At 40.2% G+C, this 24,327-nt stretch overlaps 3 protein-coding genes across 5 annotated transcripts; 2 read left to right on the top strand and 1 right to left on the bottom strand.

Moving 5' to 3' along the window:
* Positions 1 to 270: 270 nt before the first annotated feature.
* cunh11orf54 (chromosome unknown C11orf54 homolog) lies at positions 271 to 3,285 on the bottom strand. Its single transcript, XM_072374586.1, has 9 exons — positions 3,197 to 3,285; positions 2,379 to 2,521; positions 2,205 to 2,303; positions 1,939 to 2,012; positions 1,766 to 1,867; positions 1,361 to 1,537; positions 951 to 1,100; positions 744 to 860; positions 271 to 619 (listed from the first exon to the last, which is right to left on the bottom strand). The coding sequence occupies exons 2-9, from the start codon at positions 2,443 to 2,445 to the stop codon at positions 446 to 448; spliced, it is 960 nt and encodes a 319-aa protein (XP_072230687.1). The 5' UTR covers positions 2,446 to 2,521; positions 3,197 to 3,285; the 3' UTR covers positions 271 to 445.
* pho (phoenix) lies at positions 3,226 to 8,293 on the top strand. Of its 2 annotated transcripts, XM_072374584.1 has the most exons (5): positions 3,226 to 3,419; positions 3,502 to 3,781; positions 3,871 to 3,998; positions 5,757 to 5,799; positions 5,888 to 8,234. In XM_072374584.1, exons 1-5 carry the CDS (start codon positions 3,226 to 3,228, stop codon positions 8,117 to 8,119), a joined length of 2,877 nt encoding a protein of 958 aa, XP_072230685.1. In that variant the 3' UTR covers positions 8,120 to 8,234. The 2 variants fall into 2 exon arrangements, with proteins under 2 accessions (XP_072230685.1, XP_072230686.1); XM_072374585.1 differs by lacking the exon at positions 3,226 to 3,419 and having other exon boundaries at positions 3,695 to 3,781; positions 3,908 to 3,998; positions 5,888 to 8,293.
* A 5,009-nt stretch (positions 8,294 to 13,302) lies between these two features.
* aspa (aspartoacylase) lies at positions 13,303 to 23,597 on the top strand. 2 transcript variants are annotated; one of them, XM_072375339.1, is made up of 6 exons: positions 13,303 to 13,661; positions 18,067 to 18,262; positions 19,855 to 19,948; positions 21,045 to 21,152; positions 22,191 to 22,300; positions 22,491 to 23,597. In XM_072375339.1, the coding sequence occupies exons 1-6, from the start codon at positions 13,420 to 13,422 to the stop codon at positions 22,680 to 22,682; spliced, it is 942 nt and encodes a 313-aa protein (XP_072231440.1). In that variant the 5' UTR covers positions 13,303 to 13,419; the 3' UTR covers positions 22,683 to 23,597. The 2 variants fall into 2 exon arrangements, with proteins under 2 accessions (XP_072231440.1, XP_072231439.1); XM_072375338.1 differs by lacking the exon at positions 13,303 to 13,661 and adding an exon at positions 15,540 to 15,898.
* Positions 23,598 to 24,327: the final 730 nt, after the last annotated feature.

Below are 24,327 nucleotides of genomic sequence, written 5' to 3'. Positions count from 1 at the left end.
ATAATGAAATGTATACATTTACACGTGTGTGTGTATTTATAGTACTATATAAACGTCTAGAGTCACACTCATTTCTATATATTCTTTGTACTTCCAATGAGTCAAACTTCTCATAATGAGTAAAGAACTCATTAAAAGGTCTGTCAATGGGTAAAGTACATAAACTTAACTGCAGCAACCTGCGCTGCCTCATTTTGCATAACTTTCACACAACAGAGTTAGCAGCCGCCTGTCCAAAATCACACCATAACCAGACAATACATTTGTCAATCACTTCAGTGGCATTTATTCTTTTTATTATTTAAACTGTTATGACTTTGTTTGTCAGAGATCTCTTGGATATGAGACCTGACGTAAAATGAAGAAAGATTATATAAACTAACGGAAATCCCACCATTGGTTTGATTTACAGATCTTATACTGCCGACATGATTTATCAAGTTTTTCAGTCTCGTCCAACCAAATGCGTCTGTTTGGGCCTGTCGATGCGATAAACAAACTCTGCAGGCATGAAGTAGCCCAGGTACTCCACACTATCAGGGGTAGTGTCTATGTAGTAGTGGCCACCTTCACCGTGGTGGCTGAAGCAGTGGGTGTGCTCCACACGCAGGTCCAGGCCCTGAACACACAGCAACCAAGTGGACATTACAAAGAAGCCTACTTTGCAAAAGGAGGAGATGAAACCATAAAAAGATCTGCTTTCATGTATCTCATGCAGATGGGAATGTGTTTGCTTTACTTACAGGGTCTTTGGATACGAGCACTGACTGGCAGATGAGTGGACTGCTGACCTCAAAGTGCTTGAGCCAGTTGTTGACTTCATCGTTGGTGTTGAGGGGGCAGGCTGAGAACTCTCTTGGCTATTGATGATCCAAAATAAGATTATAAATCAATGCATGGAACTTTCAGTAGCCATCAGTAATGTGTTTTGTGTCACATCTAGTATTTACCATAATGTGAATTTTAGCCTTCCCTTTCTGGATGATGAAGCTCCCTCCCAGAGCAAGGCTTTTATCAGGGTAACGAGCTTCAAGAGTCGTCCTCATGGCCGTCACCAGACTGTGGCTTCCTGTTCTCTTCTTGGCTCGTACCTCTATGACCTGCACAGATGCTCACAGGGCGAGAGGACAACTCAGCTTGGTTAGCCATTGACCCTTTGTCAATGATTATTCCTTCAAATACTGGAAGCAGACATGCGATGGGGCAAAAGTTCAAACTAATCAAATTAATTGTTCCTAAGTGTTCATTATGTCTAACAACAACATAAGCAGGAATTACAATGCATATTTGAAGATACACACCACAATTCATTCTCTGACTCAAAAAGCTGGAGATCCACTTTGATCAGAGGAGCTGTTACCTTTCCAGGCTTCCCTTCACAGGCATACAGATTCCCCAGTAGTCCGAAGTTGCAATCTGAGAATTTGTCGCTGTATTTTTCTTGCAGACACTTGCCATCAGCTGGATTGATGGAGGCAAAGTAGCTGCTGTTAACTGCTGACCTTCCCTCAGCCTCAGTCAGAACCAGCGGCATCAGCTATGGACGAGAATATTCATTCCATCATCTTCTGAATTACAAAACTGCTCTCAAGTTTATAACACCAGTTCACTCTTGGATGAGCCACTAACTTATTATGCAGCCTCAAATGAAAGAGTCAGTGACTCAGCATATTCACAGAGAGGATGTCTTTGAATTGATTTCTACATTTATTCATAACATACTAGAATTTTACCAGAAACTGCACTGGCCTAAAAGTGAATTCACCTCTGCATTCATTCCAACAATTCTGGAGGGGGCAGCTGCTGCACCAAGGATGAAAGCTCCCGGCAAGCCCAGCTCCTTGGATATAGTGTTCATGTTGTATTCCTGGAAGAAAGTAGGACGATGTGGTAAACCATTTCCCTGCAGGTAATTTCTCAAATGTTTACTTGAAATACCTTGTGCTTTTGAGCCAAAGGGACCAGATACGGTACACCTCCAACATCAGTAATGCGAGGACTTCCACACAGGCCTGGAGGACAACAATAGAGGCGACATTAAGATGACACAAACCTGACAAGAACGCAATTTTGCTGACAGGCGTCATGCACTTCAAATTTTGTGCTTAAGTGAGTTTTGATCTGCAGAGGAAGTTGGACATGCAATTCTGCAGCTAGATGTACAAGAAAGTAAAATAAATAAAGTGTACTCGATGAGCTCTTACCTTTGACAGGGAACTTGAAGGGTTCCTTGCTGAGATCTGGACACTCCACGACACTCACCTGAACTTCTGCAAAGTTGTTTTCCAGTCCTTTTTGTAATACTGCAAATCAGCAAGCCTTCATTTCACAAACATGTCTATGCCGCTTTATCTTCATATCAGAGCCGAAGTTCTTACCACCACGCAGCTCCTCCAGATCCGGGGCGTGCAGCTGCACTTTTTCCGTTTTGCTGATATCTGCCATAACTCGGTCTGAGGTGGTGAATGTGCTTTGAGATCGTTGTCTGTGCAGGAAAAGTCCACTGAACACGGCGGGTGCACTTATGGTCAAAGTCCAGCCAAAGAGTAAATTTACACAAGATATTAACTCTTGCAGAAAGTTTAGTCACCAAAAACGTTAAAAGCCTCATCATTTATGTGTTAACGTCCAGTTTACGGACATTTGTACTGTTTTACATTCACACGAATATACTTTGTTTAACAGTTCAAACAACTCTCCTTATGTAATTTCTCGTGTTACATGAATACAAAAACGTCAACGAAGCATTACAGGCTGTGTACACACATTTATTGTAAAATCTATGTAGTAGGCAATTTAGCTACATAAAAAAATAATATATATATATATAGAGAGAGAGAGAGAGAGAATTATAAAACAATAATTTTTTTAGAACTTAGTTTAAGCTTTTTGTGAAGCTTTCAGCTTCATCTCACTGTCGTTCGAGTCGAAAACGGAAGTGCAAACAGATTTGTTTCTTTAAATATATGCTCCTTCTCTTTACTGATTGGTCAGATGATCACTCGTCACGATGATGACGTTTAAATACTTCCGGGTTGATCCTTTACAACATGTGTATTGTCTGTTGGAGTTGTTTTGATACCGGTACACGTTATTATACAATCATATATAATTATATTTTACATTTATATAGTATGTAATCATATATACAATCAGTCAGAAGTATCAGCGTCTTCCTGCTTCTTATCATACGCACCACTTTGATGGTAAACTTCTGCTAACAGGATGTCAGAGGTGCGTCATTCTCCTACATTGACTCAATCAGATGGCATTGATGGGGCTCTCTCGGCGAAGTCCTACTACATGGTGCTGGAAGAACAGCCTCCGCATTATATTGAGAAAATATCGCGGTACCTTGCGTCCTCTGTGGGACAGAGCGGACGGGATGTAGCATCTGAAGGTCCGTGTGATCTCAACAGGTGAGTAACCGAGATCCCTCAAATGTGTTGAAACTTCTGCTCCAGTCTGACCTCCTTGGTGTGTTATTGTGTTTGTGTGCAGTGATTCAGGGGAGAGCCTGTTCATCACTCAGAACCCTGTACCAGAGGCAGTGCGATCGGGGAGACGGAGGCGCTCCACCTTGAGATCAGACATCAGGTTCCTTGAAGGTGAAACTGAAAATGAATATGACACATCAGCATCTTCTTCTGCTGAAGAGACTGGGAAAGAGATCCGGAGTAAAGTATACAAACTGCCAAGGTTCAGCTTCCCTTTCCTGGCTGAGGGGAAGAAGAAGCAGACAAGCGCTCTGCTACCTTCCCAGCAGAACAGAATACTTCACGTAAGAAAACATAAAGTGTGATAGTCTTTTTATGTTCTTTCATTTGCTGTTTTAACTTTACAAACGGTACAAATGTCCCACAATAACAGACTTCACTGATGGCGGGCTACTTTAAATGTGTTCGAGAGCTGTGGGAGAGCTATCAGAGAGGGGGAGATATGTTGGCATCTTTACCTACAGTTGACATGGATGGGGACCACATATCCCCAATATCAGAGTAAGTCTATTTCAAGTAAAGAAGATTAAAATTTGAAAGGCATGTTTGAAATATAAAAAGCAACACGTAAGCATCGACACGAGAAACTTCAGATTAATCTCATTAATTTTTTAAGCCCATGAAATTCAGCTGTGATCTTAACTAGAACAGTATTTGAAAATGTGTTTTACTGTAGTTTTTAGGGCCTCATACAGTGCAGAAATGTAAAGATAAATGCAACTGGAAGCATGGGTGTTCTTATTGGATAGTCTGGAAAACATTTTAACTTGTCTCATCTTCTTAGTTTGTTTCTCTAAATATTAGTCATGTCTTCCAACCAATTCAGGCTCTTTGTAACTTTACTGGTAACACATTGTTTTATATGTCTGTGTATGAATGACCAAGAGGGTTGTTCTGAAGTGAGATCAGTAATTTAATGAGTTCTTTTGACATGAAATTCAAAGTTTTCAATGTCATGAAGATGGCTTTCTTTTGAATTGGCACATGGTAACTTAGGCTGAACTAGAAACCTGTTCTGGAGCAGTTTATTTCGGGTTCATTGTCCATTCATTTGTCTTTTGTTTAGGTTTTTTGGGTCAAATTGAAATAACTGTTGTTCATGTGGGTGACATTTAAAAGTGTTTACTGTATGTCTAAACCCTCTTAAAGTATTTCTGTGAACTACAATTTGCCACATTTCCTTTCATGTAAACAAAAATAGAGGGGGAACTTATTTCCAGTAGTGAAATAATGAAAAGATTCCAGTGGTCCAATAGCACCTATTCTGTCAAATAACATTTTTCATGGTCCCACTCTTTAAAGTCATTGAGTGTTTCCATTTTAAACATAGGCCCTCTATCCAGCCATCCATTTTCTATACTCATTTAGTCCAATTCAGGGTAACTGGGACTGGAGCCTGTCCCAGCTGCCATTGGGGCAAAAGGCAGAGTACACTGTGGATGGGTCACCAGTCCATTGCAGGGCCAACACAGAAAATGTAGGCCCTCCTATGTCGAACTATTATGTCAAAGGCAGTCAAGAAAAACTATCAATCATTAGGATGAAACTGGTCTCACAAAGACTGCCTCACAAAAGGACGTCCTTAAAGCCAATTTCTCATTTATACAAGCCTCTCAGATGAGAGCAGGAACCAGTGCTTCCTCAGAGGTAACGAAGCAGACGCATCTGCTGTTGGGAGGAGACTGTTAGATTTAGGCCATCATGCTCAAGCTGCTGCAAACAAACCTGTACTGATGGAGATGAATGATAAGAATTCTGCTTTTACCAGAAAATGCCAGGAATGGACATTTGACCTGTGGAAAGTTTTACTTAGGTCTGATGTTCATTATCTGATATAGTTTTTCAAACGTGTGTCTGTATGATGCTCAAAGAACAAGAACAAGCAGTAAGTGATGAACATGACGAAGATCCATTGAAAGGCTGAATCTGAATGTTTGATTGGTACTGTATTGGCCTTGTTATGAATTTGTCTGTCACCTGTTTATGTTTATGCATTTAGCAGATGCTTTTATCCAAAGCGACTTACAGATAGGCAGATAGGATAAGGGGGTCTTGCCTAAGGACCTCTAACTGGAGGTAGTACCTTTGGGATTTGAACCCAGGTCTCCCACATGGAAGGTGGCAATCTTACCACTACACTATCCAGCCCCACTATCCAGTACCTGTCAGGTACTTTGAGCTGCATTAACCTGTACAAATAGCTCTGAAACTGTAGCATTTGTTCGGTTGTTTAATAAGATGCCTTTTATTCTTTTGTAGAGAGGAAGAAGACCCACCAAAGGACGAGGAATTCAAAGTGGTGGTAAGCAGGATGTTGAATTCAGAGAAAAATGCATGAATGAGCACTTTGTGAGAGTGATTATGTCTCAAACCTGTGTGTCATCTGATAGGAAAGGAAACGCTTTGTGGTGCCGTCGAAAGCAAAGAGCTCACAATCATGGTACATTACAAAGAAGACAAACAACAAGATAAAAAAACAGAAAGGGAGACCAAGTAATGCTAGAACTGACTCACAAGGAAGACAATGGAAGGCGATATACAAAGCACCAACATCGGCGCCTTCTATTCGGGTTACACTGTCTCCAGATACAGATTGCTCTGATCATGAAGATTCTTCTTGTTCACTCTTGCAAGACAAGGAGAAAAGTGATAAAGACGTGACGAGCAGTGGAAATATCGTGGCCCAAAGTGAAACGTCAAAGGCTGAGAGGACTCCTAAACAAGGAAAGGAAAAGACAGTTTTTAATCGAACAGAAAATGAAAACAAACTGGTTAATGACAGCGATGCCATAGTTTGTGAGTCAAGACGAGAGAAATGCAAACAAAAGAGCAGAGAAGCGTCCACAGCTGTAACAGCGCTTCAAACTAATGATTTCCAAAGAGAATGTGAACCAGAAAGCCATCATCTCCTTCAGAATGACTATAATAATGATATACAGTGCAGTGAAACTGGAGTAAAGAAGAAGAAGAAGAAGAAAAAGAAAAAAGGCCAAGAACTTGAAACTGTGGAAGAAAAAAATGACCAGAGTCGAGAAGAGCTCGAGGGAGAATCTCTAGGTGTGGCAACCACTGAAGTAGGCAAGGCTCAGAGTATGTCACAGGTCGTCGATGAGCCAGATGCTACTGATTCAAAAAAGAAGAAGAAAAAGAAGAAATCTGCTGCAAAAGATGTCAGACAAGATGCGGATGAACAATCAGTGGGAAGAGGGGTGGAGGATTCAGCAGTGAGCTGTAGCACAGAGAATGGCCACAAGAAGAAGAAGAAAAAGAGGAAAACAAATGTGGATGACCATTCAGAGGTGGAGTGTTTTCAGACCAACGCAGCTGCTGAACACCTAGCTGATGATGGCGAGATACCGAAAAAAAAGAAAAAAAGGATAAAAGAATTGAAAAAGACTTCAGATCTCCTTCAGATACCAACCGAACACTTAGAGGAAACGGGGGATTGTTTCGAAAATGCAGAGGCCTATGACAAAACATTAGAATCCAGTCCTGTTAAAAGAAAGAAGAAGAAGAAGAAGAAACAGTCTAATTATGATACTCAGGTTGGGGAAGATGCTCGTAAAGATGTGGACTTTTCTAATGATAGCGTAACCCTGGTACGAAGTACGGACCTGTTGGTTAAAAAGAAAATGCGAAAGAATGTGCATATCTCGTTCACACCTGAGGAAGATGAAAATTTCGATAATCCACAAACAACAGAAGCCCTCGAAGAGCAAGATGCTGAAATCACAATCAAGAAGAAAAAAAAGAAGAAAAAGAGTGCAAAGACAAGCACGGATGTGTCAGAGGACACTATGGCACCAAGTGAGTATTCTGCGTCTGCATGGAAAAAGGAAACGAAGAGGACCTCTTCCTTCCTTGCTGCTGATGAAGAGGAAAATGCCGAACAGATGCACAGGAAGACATGCACTCCTTCACAGTCTACTGCTGCTCATGGCTGGTGTGCAGAAAAGTCCAGTGTCAGCGATTTCGCAACAGAACCAGCGGAAATCACTGGCAATTTGGAGGACCCTAAAGATGGGGTAAAGAAAAAGAAGAGGTCAGCTGCTCAGGAGACTCTGGAAGGAGAGTCAGAATGTGAGGAACCAGAGGAAGCGTCTGAGGCAGTGATCAAGAAAAAAAAGAAGCGTAAGAGAGATGGAAGGGAATCAGTTAGCCACACAGAAAGGTTAGAAAGTGCAGCTGATGAAATTGTGGTACTAACAAAAGGGAAGAAGAAGAAGAAGGATGCACAAGGCACTCCACCAGCTGTCACTGAAGATGCTGAACCAGAAGAATCTACACTGAATACCTGTGTCTCATTTTGGACCCAGAGAAAGGGCAAACATGGTCGCAGCGCTGAAATACCTCATGATAGCAATTTATCTAATGACCAAACCTCCAGGGAAACTCCAGTCGGTTATGTGAGAGACAATAAAAAGAAGATGGCTGAAATGGAGGCCCTTAAAACCAAAAAGAAGGAAAGAAAAAAGCAAACGGCTGATTGGAGCTTCAAATCAGCACCATCAAAGACTTCTGATTCACAGCTTAAAACATCCTCTTCCAACAGCATCAGGAAAAACAGTAAAGCCAAAAGGAAGCTTTATAGTCCAAGTGATGACTTCCTCGCAGACTGTTAGTATGAAGCTGCTGATTGGACGATCAGATCAGCAGACAATGTGATCAGAGGTTTATCATTAGTTGTAAAATGTCAACATTTTTATACTGACATTGAATATGAATCTAAAAATGTGATGAAATAATTGCCTTTTTAATGGGATTTGTTTTCTATAAAAAAGTTTTTACTAGCATGGCTCTGGATTGTTTTTTTTTTTTTTTTTTAAATAAGAAACTGTTGGGAAACTGTCTATTCCAAATAAAAGTTAATTAAAACAAAAGTTACATCATTTAGAGAAAACAAATGTCCCAAGCTCATAAATGAAAGATGTTGCAATATTTTCTGTTCATAAACTCTCTTAATAGCAGAAGAAAAACTTAGAATACTTTTTTTTACAAAAATTTTAGTTTTTACGGTTGGAATCCCAGCTGGGGCCTTTCTCTGTGGAGTTGTTATGTTCTCCCCTGGTGCACGTGGGTTCTCTCTGTACTCTGGCTTTCTCCCACCACCCAAAAACGTGTGTTAGGTTAATTGGTGTCTCTAAATTGGCTCTAAGAGTGGTTGTTTGCCCAGTTTGTCTGTATGTGGCCCTGTGATGGACTGGCAAACTGCCCAGGGTGTACCCCGCCTCTCGCCCAATGACAGCTCGGATGAGGCTTTGTGAGGAAGCAGGTTTAGTTCAAAGGTGATCCACTTCTTACAAACATGTATCTAAGGCCGGAAACCTTTCGTCCACTGGAGCTGGTTATGTTTGAGATAAGAGATTCAAGGACTGACTCCCAAACATTCATTTCACATCAAAATTGTCTGTTCTCTCTACTGCCTCTAAAGAGACAATCTAAACATGTTGGCTTTCAGTGACAAGCATCCTCATGAGAGATATCTAGAACAGATTAGTCTAAAGCTTGTTCTTGATGACTTTATAGGTTAGTTTAGTTTAACTTAAAAAAAACAATTCTACAGCTCTTGTTTTTATTATTTGGTACAAAAAGCATTTAATACAAGTCTGTGTCGAACAGAATAAAGTTAAAATGGTTTATGTCTCTGGAATAAACACATACTGATAGTCAAATCTTCTCATCTTTTAATGATAACTTTACTGACTGTGATATTGATAAACCAACTGATTAATTAAATCTGCATTTTCATTAAAAAACACCTCTCCTGAAATTATAATTCTTACAGGGATCAGAACTGTATAAGATAGCATGACAAGTTTTTTATAGAGTACGATCTCCCTACTTGACCTTCCTGCACTTCTCCTGAGTTTCACAGAGAGGCCTGATATAAGTAACAAACACTACAGCTCAGTGATTCAAAACGATAATATATTTTAGGCTACAGTATAATGAACAGTTAATATGTTGCACACAGTTTAAAGAAACAGTCAAACAAAAATGGAAAAATCACAATTTTCCTCAAAACCCAATAGATTTTAAACACTATCAATGAAACTAAGATGTTTCTCTACAAGTCAGAAAGATGTTTCTCTACAAGTCAGAAAGTTTCTTCTAAGTAATGCTATGAACATGTTCTGTTTACTACACTGCAAAATATGGTAGTCATATGCAGTAGCTCAGAGTGGTTGTTGTAAAATAAAAATGTTCAGTATCTGACAGGTTGTACTGTGTCCCACAATGCTTAGTGCTGCAATATGACAGCTGAGGAAATGGCAGACAGTGGCATCACTAAGTAACCGGGTAATGGGATTACTTCCAGAAAGCTGTTAACCATTGGCCTGGTAAATGTTCATGAAAATCCACATTTTTCAGAGTAAAAGTACATCACAGGTTCAGCCCATTCTGGCACACTAGGAAAACGAGTTGATGTCACAGTTTCACGCTGCATGCAGCTTTCTCCTGTGGTGTGATAGATGGCACTTTTGAATACAGCTCATATTATTTAATGCTTTTGGTTGGATATGACCCCACTTACTCAATTTACACATTACTTCAACAGTGTACCAAAGTGAGGTTAATATTACTAAACTTAATAAACACACTGTACTAGCTGGCCTGACAGCTGCCAAGAAGTTGAAAGCCTTACAATGGAAACCTCCCTATTCTCTCACCATCAGACACTGGGCACTTACCTTCCTAGATGTAATTTATCTAGAACTATCAACTGCTAGGATTAATGGCACTAGTGAGGCTTAAACAACTGGCGTGCAGCAGCTGACTCACTGAAAGAACTTATAAGATAAGCTCTTCCCTTACTTAATGCCTTTTTTGTGAGACTCTTAACTTCCTTGTTTCCCTGTGTGTGTGTGTGTGTGTGTGTGTGTGTGTGTGTGTGTGCGTGCGTGCGTGCGTGCGTGCGTGCGTGCGTGCGTGCGTGCGTGCGTGCGTGCGTGCGTGTATATACTTCATAGGATATCAGTAGACCTGATAGAGCGTACCGGTGTGAATGTGGTGCTGGGGTGGGGGTAGGGGGGGGTGGATGGATGGATGCTGCCCCTTTCTCTTTTTTATTGGTTTGTTTTTGTTTTGTTTTGTTTTGCTTAGACATTATTGTGCTCACTATTATTATTTTATTATTGTTTAGTTGTTATAATCAATTTTGTACTGTCTTTAATGTCCATTAATGAGTTATGTTTTTTGGTTGTAACTTGTATTTTTGTTCAATAATAACATTTGATCACAAAAAAAACAGTGTGCCAAAGTGACTTCCCTCTGATGTCATTTTGTTTCTTCTCCTCCATCCATGAATCCCCTCTGACATGATCAAATACAGACAGTAAGTCTGAGAAAAGCCCCAGTGTGCAATAATAACAGCAGTTACAAGAGGATTTATGGAGAACATACATGAATAAAAGAGAGATAATCCAGTTACACAAAAAAAATGAAAAAAGGACTTAAGCATGTGAACTCCTCCTAGTTTGACTTCAGTTTGTGAGTATTTCACATAGTTATGTATTACACTGGCTTAACTTTAGATCATCATCTATAAGTGAATAAAACTATTTTCCCCTACCCTTTATGTGTGAATGATGTGTTCAATTATCCTCTCCAAGTTAACAGCCTCCCTACATCAATTTGAAGTGTCCATGGTAACCAAAGTGGGAACCAGTTCAATTCCAGAATTGGTTTAAAATACAGGCATGCATACAAGCTGGAAAAATTGCTTTTCTTCTTATTCAGTGGCTGAGAAGTCAGCACAGTGGAGGATAACAGGTATTCAAAAGGAGGATTAATCCACACTTAAGATCGTTGTGTGACAGACTTCACCTGGACAGTCCATTCAACATAGAAAATGTTTTTCCATATAATTGATTTCCACATCTTCTGAAAAGTAGGACATTTAGGTCAAATTGTTGCTTTTTAAAAGTAGCTTGTAATGCAAAATGACAACAGAAAAAGAAAATACAGTTATAACATATTGTACAAAGCCTATATATAATGTTAAAGCTGGGAAATGTTCAGCTTTAAATAAATCTAGTAGAATAGCTCATTACCAATTAGATTGATTAGTTACTATTCGTTAATACTTTAAAAGGTTTAAAAGCTTCAACTCTCTTGATTAAGTATGGTCTATATAACATTATTATTCATTTGTAAATTTGATTACCTATTGTACATTCTATTAATAAAAAATCCGGAAAAGATGGAGAAATCTTTGCAAGCTGGAAAAGCTGATATAAAACGGCTCTGACCTTCAGGCCCCTCAGGCCTTTCTTTATTGCACTAAAGAAAGGATTCCATACTGAATATCAATGCCTGCCATGCAGTATGAGGCTTTTAAAACTGGCGTCAGCCTAGAGGCAGGCAGTCTGTGGCAGCAGCTCCCTAAATGTTGTGTCTGTCTGTGCATCTTCACGAGATTTTCTACAAAGCTATTTTCTGTGAAAACACTGATTTCTGAAACATTTTTCTCTGCTAGGAAATCTGGCAATTTTTAAAATCTGTAATGATACATAACTATGGCAACAGTAAAGCTGTTAATCTGTTGGAGCAGCTAGCTGAGCTTTCCAAAGCCCAAGTAATGCGTGGAAATGGACCCCCAAGTCAAGATGAGTTCAAGAGGAGACGTCGAGGATGCAGAGCAGGAGCAAAACATAGAGAAAGATGAAAGGAGTTTAGACAATCTGGGCCATTTTTCAATCCATGTTTGTAGGATCAGGAATTTTCATCACTACTGGTGCAAACCCATTTATATTCAACCTTCCTTCAATACAGATTTTGTTTTTCAGAGCCAGTATTTGTCACACAAACAATGTTACTTTTGGGCAACATCAGGTTAAAAACTAAAACTTTCTTAAAGATCCCCGTGTTTCTCCCCTGCTGGACTGTGATTATGTTGTGATGATGTTTAAGCTTCAGATTTGCTTATAAGGACAAATGTAGGTCTATTGTCTTATGTCTTTGCCAAAGTATTCGCCTGCTCATTTTCTTCCACATCAGCTTCAGAAAGAACCCAAAGAAGTGATGGTCTGCCCTATTTTAAACTTAAAAGTGATGAACATGAACATCTGATGCTATAATCTTGTGACTTGTTTCCTTTTCTTCTATCCACAGCAGGGCCACAAACATCACCCAAAACTGAAAAATGATAGACCTTGATAGACCTGATTTGAAATGAATAGAAATTATATAAACTGATTAAACTGTAGAGCAACTAAGTGGACGTTTCAAAGTTGCCCACTTTGCAAAAGCAGGTGATGAAACCATAAAAAGATCTGCTTTCATGCATCTCATCCAGATGGGAATGTGATTGTTTTACTTACAGGGTCTCTGGATACAAGCGCTGATTGGCAGATGAGTGGAGCCAGTTGTTGACATCATCGTTGGTGTTGAGGGGGCAAACAGAACTCTCTTGACTTTTGATGATATAGATATTGGCAGATATTGATGTGCAAATATTTACAGAATAGAGTGTTAAAATGCCACACTCATAACAAAGGATTGTCAGCGTAGATTATAGCTTGTTATGCATTAAGAATTATGGGTGGATTCAGACCAAAGACTTCTTGGGGCCATCTGTGAAGGCTTTCTTTAGTGTAAATGTCTGTTGTTCACATGGGCGACTTTTCTAGAAACTAAACTATTTTGGAAGACTTTGGAAGACAAAAACGTTTAGTTTATAACGTCAGTAGGTCTGATATTCACAGGTAAACAGTGGTAACAAGTTTACATGTACGTGCTTATCTCAGCGCTAGTTACGTACGGTGACTGATACGAGCACGTTACATAAAGACGCAGCCTCAGCTGGCATTTAAACAGTGAGGCTGTGGTGCTCCAGCTGGAAACTTTTCCTCCAGCCCTGACGCTCGAGAGCAGCGTGGGAGTATCCACACTCTGTGCAGCACAGTTCCCACGTTCAGACATGTCTTCTTACAACAATAGCGCGCGCTTTAACGAGGCGAGAAAAGTCGCTATTTTCGGGGGGACGCACGGAAACGAGATGTCAGGCGTGACGCTTGTAAATCTGTGGATTAAGAACAGCGCCGAGATACAGAGGAGGGGAGTTGAGACCAAACCTTTCATCGCCAACCCAAAGGCAGTGGAGAAGTGCAGCAGATACGTGGACACGGATCTGAACAGAGCCTTCACCCCGGAGAACCTCAGGTAAACACACCTGTACAGCGCCGCTGTGATGGTGTTCTTGTGTGCTGTCATTAAAGGCAGTGACAACTTTGTTTGGATGGCACAGATCCAGCGTTTTCCAAAGTATTGCCCAGTGTTAGACCCTTGAATATTTGAATCGCAGTTAGTGTGATGACATACCGAGCACGAAATTATGCAACATTATTTCCATCACAGAGTGCATGCGTGTGCTCTGCCAGACAAATGTGGAAGATAGCCTCCAGTGCTACATGATCAATACGGTAAACGTAACATACTATAACCCTTAGATTTACGCTCTTCTCAGGTCACGTGGATTTGCATCTGAGTGTTAGTGTCTCAGGTATTGTGCTGTGAGTGTTTACCACGAGCCGTGTCTGCTCCAGTACCCAATAACAGCGGAGCAGCGTGTCCCCGCCTTCTCAGCGTCAGCTGACTGCCAGCCTGCAGGAAAAAACGTGAACGGAACGTGACCCAGCTCCGGGTACTCTAAGACGTTTTTTTTTCTTTGTTCATCTTCGTGTGCTCCACAGCGGAACACGATGTCTCACTCAGATGCTGGCACATGTAGTGTGCAGGAACAAAGACGGGAGGCCCACTTTTGTGATTGGAGGCCAGAGCCACGTCTCTCTTAACTTCTCACAAGAGTCCCATACTGACGTCCCATTTGATTGACACTGTCATGTGCACGGCCAGTTTTGTGCAACAATACTCCTTATAATAGATATTTGTATTATTTGTGCTTGTCTATTACTTATGTTGTTGTTGTTTTTTGTTTTGTTTAAAAAAAACTTTTTAGGAGACATTTTTAAAGAGTAAAGTTATTAAATAAGCAAATTTAAGAAAAAAAAAAAAAAAAAAAAAGATTCTATAATATGCAAACATAACAAGGCCTTTTTTAGTCACAGTTTTACACCCAGTCCCATCCCTTTCATCTACCACCACTACATAGTCCTCTGTTTTGCAGGTTTGAAGTGATTTTTTTTTTGCTTTTTGGATCAAGGAATAGTCATCAAGCCCTTAAACTGGGGCATTAAGAGTCATTTATACTGCTCGATGACCATTGTTACTTGATCCCCAAAAGAAAACAAGCATTTTATTCCTGCAAAATAGCAGTGTAGGCCTAAGTAGTAGGGCCAAAAGGAGGAACTGGGTTTAATCTACAGGACATTTACTTGTAATGGAGCGTTCCTACTTCTATTCAAGTAAATTATTTGAATATGTCCGATGTCACTGCCCCCTCGGTGGAGGGATTTGTTCTTCTTAAATGCGTGATATCTTGTGATGCAGGCTGCCTTTTTATCTGTGGAGGTGAAAATTAAGAGATGCAGAAAACTGTTTTGGAGTGAAGTGTTCCAGCCTTAGCCTGCAGATGTTTGTTGATCTTGCAAGATCTTATTGACGCTTTTCAGCTTACACACTGTTTGGCCTCTCTGAAGACGACATGTAAGAAGATTAAGCAATTCCAGGCTCTTTCTAAAAACGGCCGGTGTCCTTTTTCATCTGGATAGGCTGACAGCTCTGCTGGTTGTCAAATTATAAAATATTAAATAAAATGCCACACTCATAACAAAGGATTGTCAGCGTAGATTATAGCTTGTTATGCATTAAGAATTATGGGTGGATTCAGACCAAAGACTTCTTGGGGCCATCTGTGAAGGCTTTCTTTAGTGTAAATGTCTGTTGTTCACATGGGCGACTTTTCTAGAAACTAAACTATTTTGGAAGACTTTGGAAGACAAAAACGTTTAGTTTATAACGTCAGTAGGTCTGATATTCACAGGTAAACAGTGGTAACAAGTTTACATGTACGTGCTTATCTCAGCGCTAGTTACGTACGGTGACTGATACGAGCACGTTACATAAAGACGCAGCCTCAGCTGGCATTTAAACAGTGAGGCTGTGGTGCTCCAGCTGGAAACTTTTCCTCCAGCCCTGACGCTCGAGAGCAGCGTGGGAGTATCCACACTCTGTGCAGCACAGTTCCCACGTTCAGACATGTCTTCTTACAACAATAGCGCGCGCTTTAACGAGGCGAGAAAAGTCGCTATTTTCGGGGGGACGCACGGAAACGAGATGTCAGGCGTGACGCTTGTAAATCTGTGGATTAAGAACAGCGCCGAGATACAGAGGAGGGGAGTTGAGACCAAACCTTTCATCGCCAACCCAAAGGCAGTGGAGAAGTGCAGCAGATACGTGGACACGGATCTGAACAGAGCCTTCACCCCGGAGAACCTCAGGTAAACACACCTGTACAGCGCCGCTGTGATGGTGTTCTTGTGTGCTGTCATTAAAGGCAGTGACAACTTTGTTTGGATGGCACAGATCCAGCGTTTTCCAAAGTATTGCCCAGTGTTAGACCCTTGAATATTTGAATCGCAGTTAGTGTGATGACATACCGAGCACGAAATTATGCAACATTATTTCCATCACAGAGTGCATGCGTGTGCTCTGCCAGACAAATGTGGAAGATAGCCTCCAGTGCTACATGATCAATACGGTAAACGTAACATACTATAACCCTTAGATTTACGCTCTTCTCAGGTCACGTGGATTTGCATCTGAGTGTTAGTGTCTCAGGTATTGTGCTGTGAGTGTTTACCACGAGCCGTGTCTGCTCCAGTACCCAATAACAGCGGAGCAGCGTGTCCCCGCCTTCTCAGCGTCAGCTGACTGCCAGCCTGCAGGAAAAAACGTGAACGGAACGTGACCCAGCTCCGGGTACTCTAAGACGTTTTTTTTTCTTTGTTCATCTTCGTGTGCTCCACAGCGGAACACGATGTCTCACTCAGATGCTGGCACATGTAGTGTGCAGGAACAAAGACGGGAGGCCCACTTTTGTGATTGGAGGCCAGAGCCACGTCTCTCTTAACTTCTCACAAGAGTCCCATACTGACGTCCCATTTGATTGACACTGTCATGTGCACGGCCAGTTTTGTGCAACAATACTCCTTATAATAGATATTTGTATTATTTGTGCTTGTCTATTACTTATGTTGTTGTTGTTTTTTGTTTTGTTTAAAAAAAACTTTTTAGGAGACATTTTTAAAGAGTAAAGTTATTAAATAAGCAAATTTAAGAAAAAAAAAAAAAAAAAAAAAGATTCTATAATATGCAAACATAACAAGGCCTTTTTTAGTCACAGTTTTACACCCAGTCCCATCCCTTTCATCTACCACCACTACATAGTCCTCTGTTTTGCAGGTTTGAAGTGATTTTTTTTTTGCTTTTTGGATCAAGGAATAGTCATCAAGCCCTTAAACTGGGGCATTAAGAGTCATTTATACTGCTCGATGACCATTGTTACTTGATCCCCAAAAGAAAACAAGCATTTTATTCCTGCAAAATAGCAGTGTAGGCCTAAGTAGTAGGGCCAAAAGGAGGAACTGGGTTTAATCTACAGGACATTTACTTGTAATGGAGCGTTCCTACTTCTATTCAAGTAAATTATTTGAATATGTCCGATGTCACTGCCCCCTCGGTGGAGGGATTTGTTCTTCTTAAATGCGTGATATCTTGTGATGCAGGCTGCCTTTTTATCTGTGGAGGTGAAAATTAAGAGATGCAGAAAACTGTTTTGGAGTGAAGTGTTCCAGCCTTAGCCTGCAGATGTTTGTTGATCTTGCAAGATCTTATTGACGCTTTTCAGCTTACACACTGTTTGGCCTCTCTGAAGACGACATGTAAGAAGATTAAGCAATTCCAGGCTCTTTCTAAAAACGGCCGGTGTCCTTTTTCATCTGGATAGGCTGACAGCTCTGCTGGTTGTCAAATTAAGCACCTGCGTCTGTCTCAGCTGAGGACAGCGTGCTGGAGTTCACAGATGCTCACACCATGTTTGTGTATTAATGTCCTGTGAGTCTAGACAATACTACATAGTTTCAGAGAACAAGGTCTAAAGAGCAATATGGACAGCAGAGGTGCTTGTTTTTTTTATTCTGCTGTAGTTTGGAGAAAGTCCTAGACCAGCGGTTATTTTGACAGTGCTACAAAAGAGCTTGTAGAGGAAAAAGGTTCAAATGGGGAGGGGGGTGGGGGGTCATTCTGTGGTCAGAGCATGTTGTGAATAGAAAAGTTTAGCCTTGGTCCCCAGGCTAAACACTTCTGAAGGATCTTTTAGTACACATTTGCTAGACTGTCATAAAATTTTCTCTGAACTCTAACTCTTCACCACAGAGGCAGAACCTACTTGTTTTCTTCTTTTCATCTGTGCTGTGCCGCATATGATCAAATTTAACTGTACAGTTGCTTTGCTGACTAGACTGTTCCCAACATTTTAGGACACAGTTTTGTTAATAATTAACCAGCTTTATGCCTCATTGTTCTTTCAGCTGAATTGCCCAATAAGACGTGATTGTTTTGGCATCTGACTTTCTGCTGACAATATATGTTTGCGTGTCTCTTTTAGTGCCTCGGGAGGTGATGGGCTGCCCTACGAGGTGCGAAGAGCCCAGGAGATCAACAGGATATTTGGACCCAAAGGAAGCCCGGAGGCCTATGATGTGATCTTTGACCTCCACAACACCACATCCAACATGGGCTGCACTCTGATTTTGGAAAGCTCCAAAGACCACTTTAACCTGCAGATGATGAACTACATAAAGGTGACAGCTTTTACTGTCAGTAGACTCTCGTTTTATTAGGAGGGAAGAGTTGAGTAATAACACTTTAAAATGCAGAGACTCAAGGGCTCAGAAGTATTAGGTGACCAGACTTGAATGCTGTTTCATGGACCTTTCGTGGGCTATTCCTTCATCGTTCAATCAAGTAATCATGTTAAAACTTTGGAGTTGATTCCAAGTGAGCTTTTGCATTTGGAAGCTGTTGATATGAACCCAAAACAAGTGAAACGGGCCATTCTCATGCTGTGGAAAAGTGCCCAAGGACGGTCCGAGATACACTGAGACAGAAGGAACGTTAGCAGAAGCCGAATCTACAGTTTAGTAGATTCTGAGAAAATGTTGATGGTGTAGTCGTAAAGTGACATTGACGTTGAGTTCCAGCCATCATATTTAATGTTAATACTCTGACATACAGCTGCTTTCCTGATTAGAAATTGAATCATTTGCAAAGTGGCTTTAGTGCCATGAGAACAGATTATCTTAAATACAGCCTAAATCATTAATGGCAGTTTTTTTTTATGTGGTCTTTGGTGTTAAAGGCTTTTTGGAGATTATACAGGGCCATACTGTAAAGGCTTCCTATATTTTCTTCCTCCCTGGTGTTGTCATTTAAAAGCAAACTGCAGCTTTGAGTGGAGTGGCTTATTCTCCCTTGATATGTATTCATTTGAGTGTCTCACTAGTATTTCAACACACATAAGACTGAGATTGGCCTTATGATAACTTTATCAAGTTTATTGCCTTATCTGTTTAGGAGTGAGTTTGAACTTTCCCTTCATGCACAGGACAGATTAGTGACATGGCCAGCACAATCTCATAAACCCAGTGGATTCTGTATGTTGGACCAGGTGGTTTATACTTGTATCTATGGTTTGCACATAACTGTAAATCAGTGTAACTGTACTTTTTGCACATTCATTTGTCCCCAAATGTGGCCTCAAACATCAAGCAGAAACCTTACTTATAAACTCCAGAATAGTTTATTTTGCCAGGTCTGTTACTGGCTTTTGCTGCTTTTCTAGTTCTTCAGCTCAAAACTAAAGGAGGGGAGCAACAGCAGGGAGGAAAAACGAAGCCAAATGTAACACACTTGTGATTGGAGAACTCAACTCGTGAGGAAATTGCCCAAGACTTCTAGAAATAAGAGCTACTACACAGAGATGCACAAAGAAACTACCTAATTACACGTCTGGTTTACCATCAACAAACAGCAGTTACTAAATGACTCACTGAGTCATTTCTAATCATTCACCCTCTGTTTAATGAGTGCCTCTGGTTTAGAAGTCAGGATATTAAAAACTTTCTCTTGAGCCACACAAGATTTCGTGGAGACAGACTTTGTTGCTTTTATTGACGTCAAAGACCGAATGGCACTTTAAACTTGTTTCATGAACATGGCCACAGTGCATCTTTTTTTTGATTTGGTGTCATATGTAATCCAGTGTGAGTTAGTCACAACACCATTTTCCATTCTGTCGAGCAGAATCTTAAAGGCTGATGTGTTGTATTGTGTCTCTCTTTGCATGTTCTTTATCCACAGCTGATGTCTTGCTTTTGTTGGTTTTATGTTACAGAAAGCCATTGCTCCTGCTAGTTGTCTCGTTTTGCTGAATGAGCACCCTCATCTGAGATATTCCACTTCTCGCTCTGTAGCCAAGCACCCCGTTGGTGAGTCCGGGCAGATCTCTCTGAGAGTCGCAGGGGGTGGGTTTAAAGTCTTTGGGGTGCTGTATTATAGAAGGTAGAACCTCACTACAACTAATTAAAAAACTGTAATGTATTTGCCAGAACAACATTCATGAAACCATCTGAACCATTAGAACTGTTACATATGTTCATTAAATGGGTTTATGAACTGCAAGTCTTTATGAATCGGATCATATAAGCAAGGCAATAAGAAAGCAAACTGGATTTTTATCTGCAAGACGGCTCAGTCAAACCAGCAACCACAACTTTTGTTCCAACAATTAGGTTTCCAGTCTTAAATGATAAGATTATTTCTTATTTCTGCATTTTTATTCAGTTTTTAGGTAAATTTTCATCTCCCTGCACTATTTTTATGGTTATCCATCATTTTCATGTCGTCATTTTGTCTCTTCATGCTTTCCTTTTTTTCATTTATGGTCATTCTGTCTTTCATTATAGTGATTTTCTTTTAGTCTGTTTGTGTCCACTCTTCCAAACTCTGTGGCCTTTATTTTTCCATTTTATGCCAGGCTTTTTTTCCCACCTATTATGTTGGGTTTTTTTTATTTCTTTGTGTTCCTTCGTGGCCAGTTTGCATTTCTTCAGGGCTGTTTTTTGGCTTTGTTCTTTTTTGTTAGTTTTTTTGCTCTTTTTCTGTTTTTTGTGTGATTGCCACTTCTCCTCTTATAATCACCTTTTGTTTCTTTGCAGAGGTTCTGTCACTTTGTTTCTTTGTCTTGTTGTCGTCGTCACTGCATCTCTTTGTGGTCATATGGAGTCCTTTTCACTGTTTTCCTCACTTTTTGTGTCGGGTTTCAGGAGTTCCATGAGTGACTAGTCCATCAGTTCCTTTCCCTGCACATAACATTTATTATTTATTTTTTGCTTACCTGACGAGGCCTAGTCTACTTTCTAACAATTGTTCAGAAATCTCTATCAGTCAAACAGATGACAAGGCTTACTATTGAACCAATTTGTGTCCTGTGTATAACTTAAAAATCTATAATCCGTTCATTTGGCAGAAATGATATCCATGTTCAGATGTATCTGCTAATTTAATACATTTTTCCCCTTGCAGGTTTGGAAGTGGGCCCCCAGCCTCAAGGTGTCTTGAGGAGCAACATTTTTGAAGCTATGAGAGTAATACTGAAACATGCCCTGGACTTCATTGAACTGTTTAATGAAGGTAAAGCTTAAAATGATACGCAACAGCACACTTGCATTTGTCTGTACGACATTAGAAACAGGCTATAAGATTTCAAAAGTTAATCCCATTGCAGCTGAAAGTGAAGTATGTCCAACCACTTCATGAGCTCTTGTTTCTAAAAGAAATTATAAAAGCAATGGAACTGTCTGGAATTCTCTTGAGTTTGAGCAGGGAGACAGCTACTCGTGAGTCATTATTTGCTCTGTTGTAAAAAAATGGGTTTTCAACATTTTGTGACTAAATGCCCATGGGCGACTGACTGTTTGAGTCATCCTGATGTACCTAAATTCAGAGCTCTAAATTTATCTACATCTGCTTCATTATGCTGCTGCTCTGCCCCTTCTCCTGAAGGCACAGAACAGTGATTAAAGTGCAAGGATGAACTTTCTTCCTTTTCTTACATAAGCAAGCGGTCAGTGCCAACTGAATCTGTTGGTTTCCCCTGACTGTCTTGCTGTTGAATGGCCTGCTTGTTGGGTTTTGGTCCATTTCCATGTCATTACAGTCCGGCTGCCAATGGTGTGGTAATCTTCTGTCGTGGGACCTCACTGGTGCTAATGAATGTTCTGACATGGTGATGAATCGATGTTCCTGTGCTTTGAAGCTGAGCAGCATGGCCAAACAACTCCTTTAGCTATGAGAGACCTTTTTGCTACAGCTGAAAAGGACTTGCTCCACAGAACAATCATGTGACTTAAGCGTTTGTTCTTTATGTTGTTTCCTTCCTTCTGCATGTCAGGACAGGTCGGAAGTGTTACAAGTTAAAACATTTATCTTGAGAATCTACTTACTTAATGTTTGAACTCTGCCAAACACCAGCCTACATCCTGTATTGTTTTGAGGTTTGAACAGAGCCATTTCCAGATTGTGTGAAAGTGGTTCAGAAACATATGCTCCTTTTATAAATGCATGCATTGGACATTTGGACATTTCTTTAACATGGAATCAGAACTGCACTGTGCAGGAACATCCTGAGTCTACAGATAGTGTCCCTGTTGTTTTCTGGGTGCTATTTAGGCATGGAGTTTCCTCCCTGTACTGTTGAAGTCTTCCGGGTCTTGGAGCGGATCGACTACCCCAGAGATTCCAACGGAAACATCATCGCCATGGTTCACCCCAACCTGCAGGTAAACACTGGAAGACTGAATTACGACTGCCTTCAATTTCTAGCATGAAAGAGTGTTGGGACTGCTGAACCTATAAAAACAAGTTACTAGGAAACAAGCCTTCTTTAGTTGACGTGAGAGTATATTATTTTAGCTTGAGCAACAGGCTCGAGTTACTTTCCCTGCAGTCATTGCTTGCTGTCTTTTTCAGGACTGTGACTGGGAGCCGCTGAACCCTGGTGACCCAATGTTCCAAACATTTGACGGAAAGACCATCCACTACCAAGGCTCCGGCACAGTCTATCCTACTTTTATTAATGAGGCAGCGTATTATGAAAAACAACAGGCATTTGTAACCACTAGGCGAGAAACATTGGTTGCAAGTGCCATCAGAAAAGCATGAAGTGTTCTGTTAGGCTAACAGCTATTGTGAGTAATCTGTTAGCCACAGCAGAAATCTGAGTGTAGATTTTGCACTTTGTTAGCAAATGACAGACTTTCTGAACATGATGACTAGATATCATCTTACACACTCTGATTTAGTATTTTTTTATTTCAGAAAATTAACTATGCAAAGAATGATTGTGGAAGCTTTGCAAACAGCCACTGTGACAGTCTTTGAACTGAAGACTGGTATGTTGTTGTGGTAAGTATTTATGAAACTGTTATTTAAAAGATGTATTCACATTAAGTAAGCAGAGTTTTTATAATATTAAAGGTCAGGCCTAATCACAGATGGCTTATAAATCACTCTAAACCCTCTTTTCAAGTTTCCTACTACTGCTCAGGAAGGCCATAGAGAATCGTAACCTGCATTTTTCTTAATTTTACCCAAAACTGTCTTCTTCTCAAACTATATATGTGACATCTGTTGGGGTGTGTTGTGTGGCCTTTGATACTACCTACCTGTAACTCTGTGGTGCTGTCTTATTGTTGCCTTATTAGGAGTTTTTTGAGAAAACTGCACAACAAACTTGGAAATTATATTTGTTTAAACACAAGATATTATTTTGTTAGGAAATGGTATATGTTCTCCTCTATACAAACTGGTTACAATGTGAGACCTTTTTGTAGTAATATGTGTGTCTGTTTCATATACTTGTACTTTACATGTGATTTTATGTGATGTATAGGACTTACTATATCATAAAACTATTGTACTTTCTAATATTTTTACGTCCCTTGTCTCAAAGTGTTGTGCTGTTGTCTTGTAGTATGTCATTTTTCAATCAGCAATATTTCTGTGAGCACCATTTATACATTTAATTAAGTACTGTGGAAATCAGCCGTTCAATAAATGTGATACTCTTCTTTATAAGGCTTTGTTTTTCTATGTAGGTGCATTCCACTATGTTGCTTTGACTCCGGTTTGATTCCTGTTGTTTTTAGCTTCTTTTTCTCATGTGAGGTAGCCATAATGGCCACAAGAGGGCATCACACAACCACAGCTTGAAGTCTGCACTCTGTAGCAGCATACACTAAACAGAAGTAGAGTGAGAGCTGGATACTGGCTGTGTAGTGCATACCAAGACCTAATAACCAACCTCTTATACATCCTTTAACCACTCCAGTAGCTTATCAGATCATCTCACCTATAAAGAAATTCATCCTGCTGTTCTACTTTTCCAGATGAACAAATCCAATTTTAAAAAAGTCAGGATGCTAAGTAGACTGTCAATTAAAACAGAATTAAATTATTTATAAGTCTCATACACTGAAACTTTAGTCACAACAGACCATAGAAAACATACAAGGTGCTAAAAGTGAGTCATGTTACTATTTAATGACAAATATCAGCTCATGTTAAATTTGATGGCAGCAACACGTCTCAAGAAAGTTGGGACGGGACAATAAAAGACTGGAAAAGTAACTGGTTCCAAAAAGAAATGGTTGGAGGCACATTTTTAGCAACTATATAGGTTAGTTGACGACTAGTCAGCAACATAATTAGGTATAATAATAAAAAACACCTCAGAGGGGCAGGGTCTCTCAGGTAAAGACGAGCAGAGATTCAGCAATCTGCAAAAAAACACTGTCTACAAACTTGT

This window comes from Leuresthes tenuis, unplaced genomic scaffold (genome assembly GCF_036924035.1).
Source record: "Leuresthes tenuis unplaced genomic scaffold, fLeuTen1.0.hap1 SCAF_21, whole genome shotgun sequence".
In the NCBI taxonomy this organism is placed as follows: domain Eukaryota; kingdom Metazoa; phylum Chordata; class Actinopteri; order Atheriniformes; family Atherinopsidae; genus Leuresthes; species Leuresthes tenuis.
Note: the sequence above shows the minus strand (reverse complement) of the source record. Positions and strands in the feature narration are given on the sequence as shown.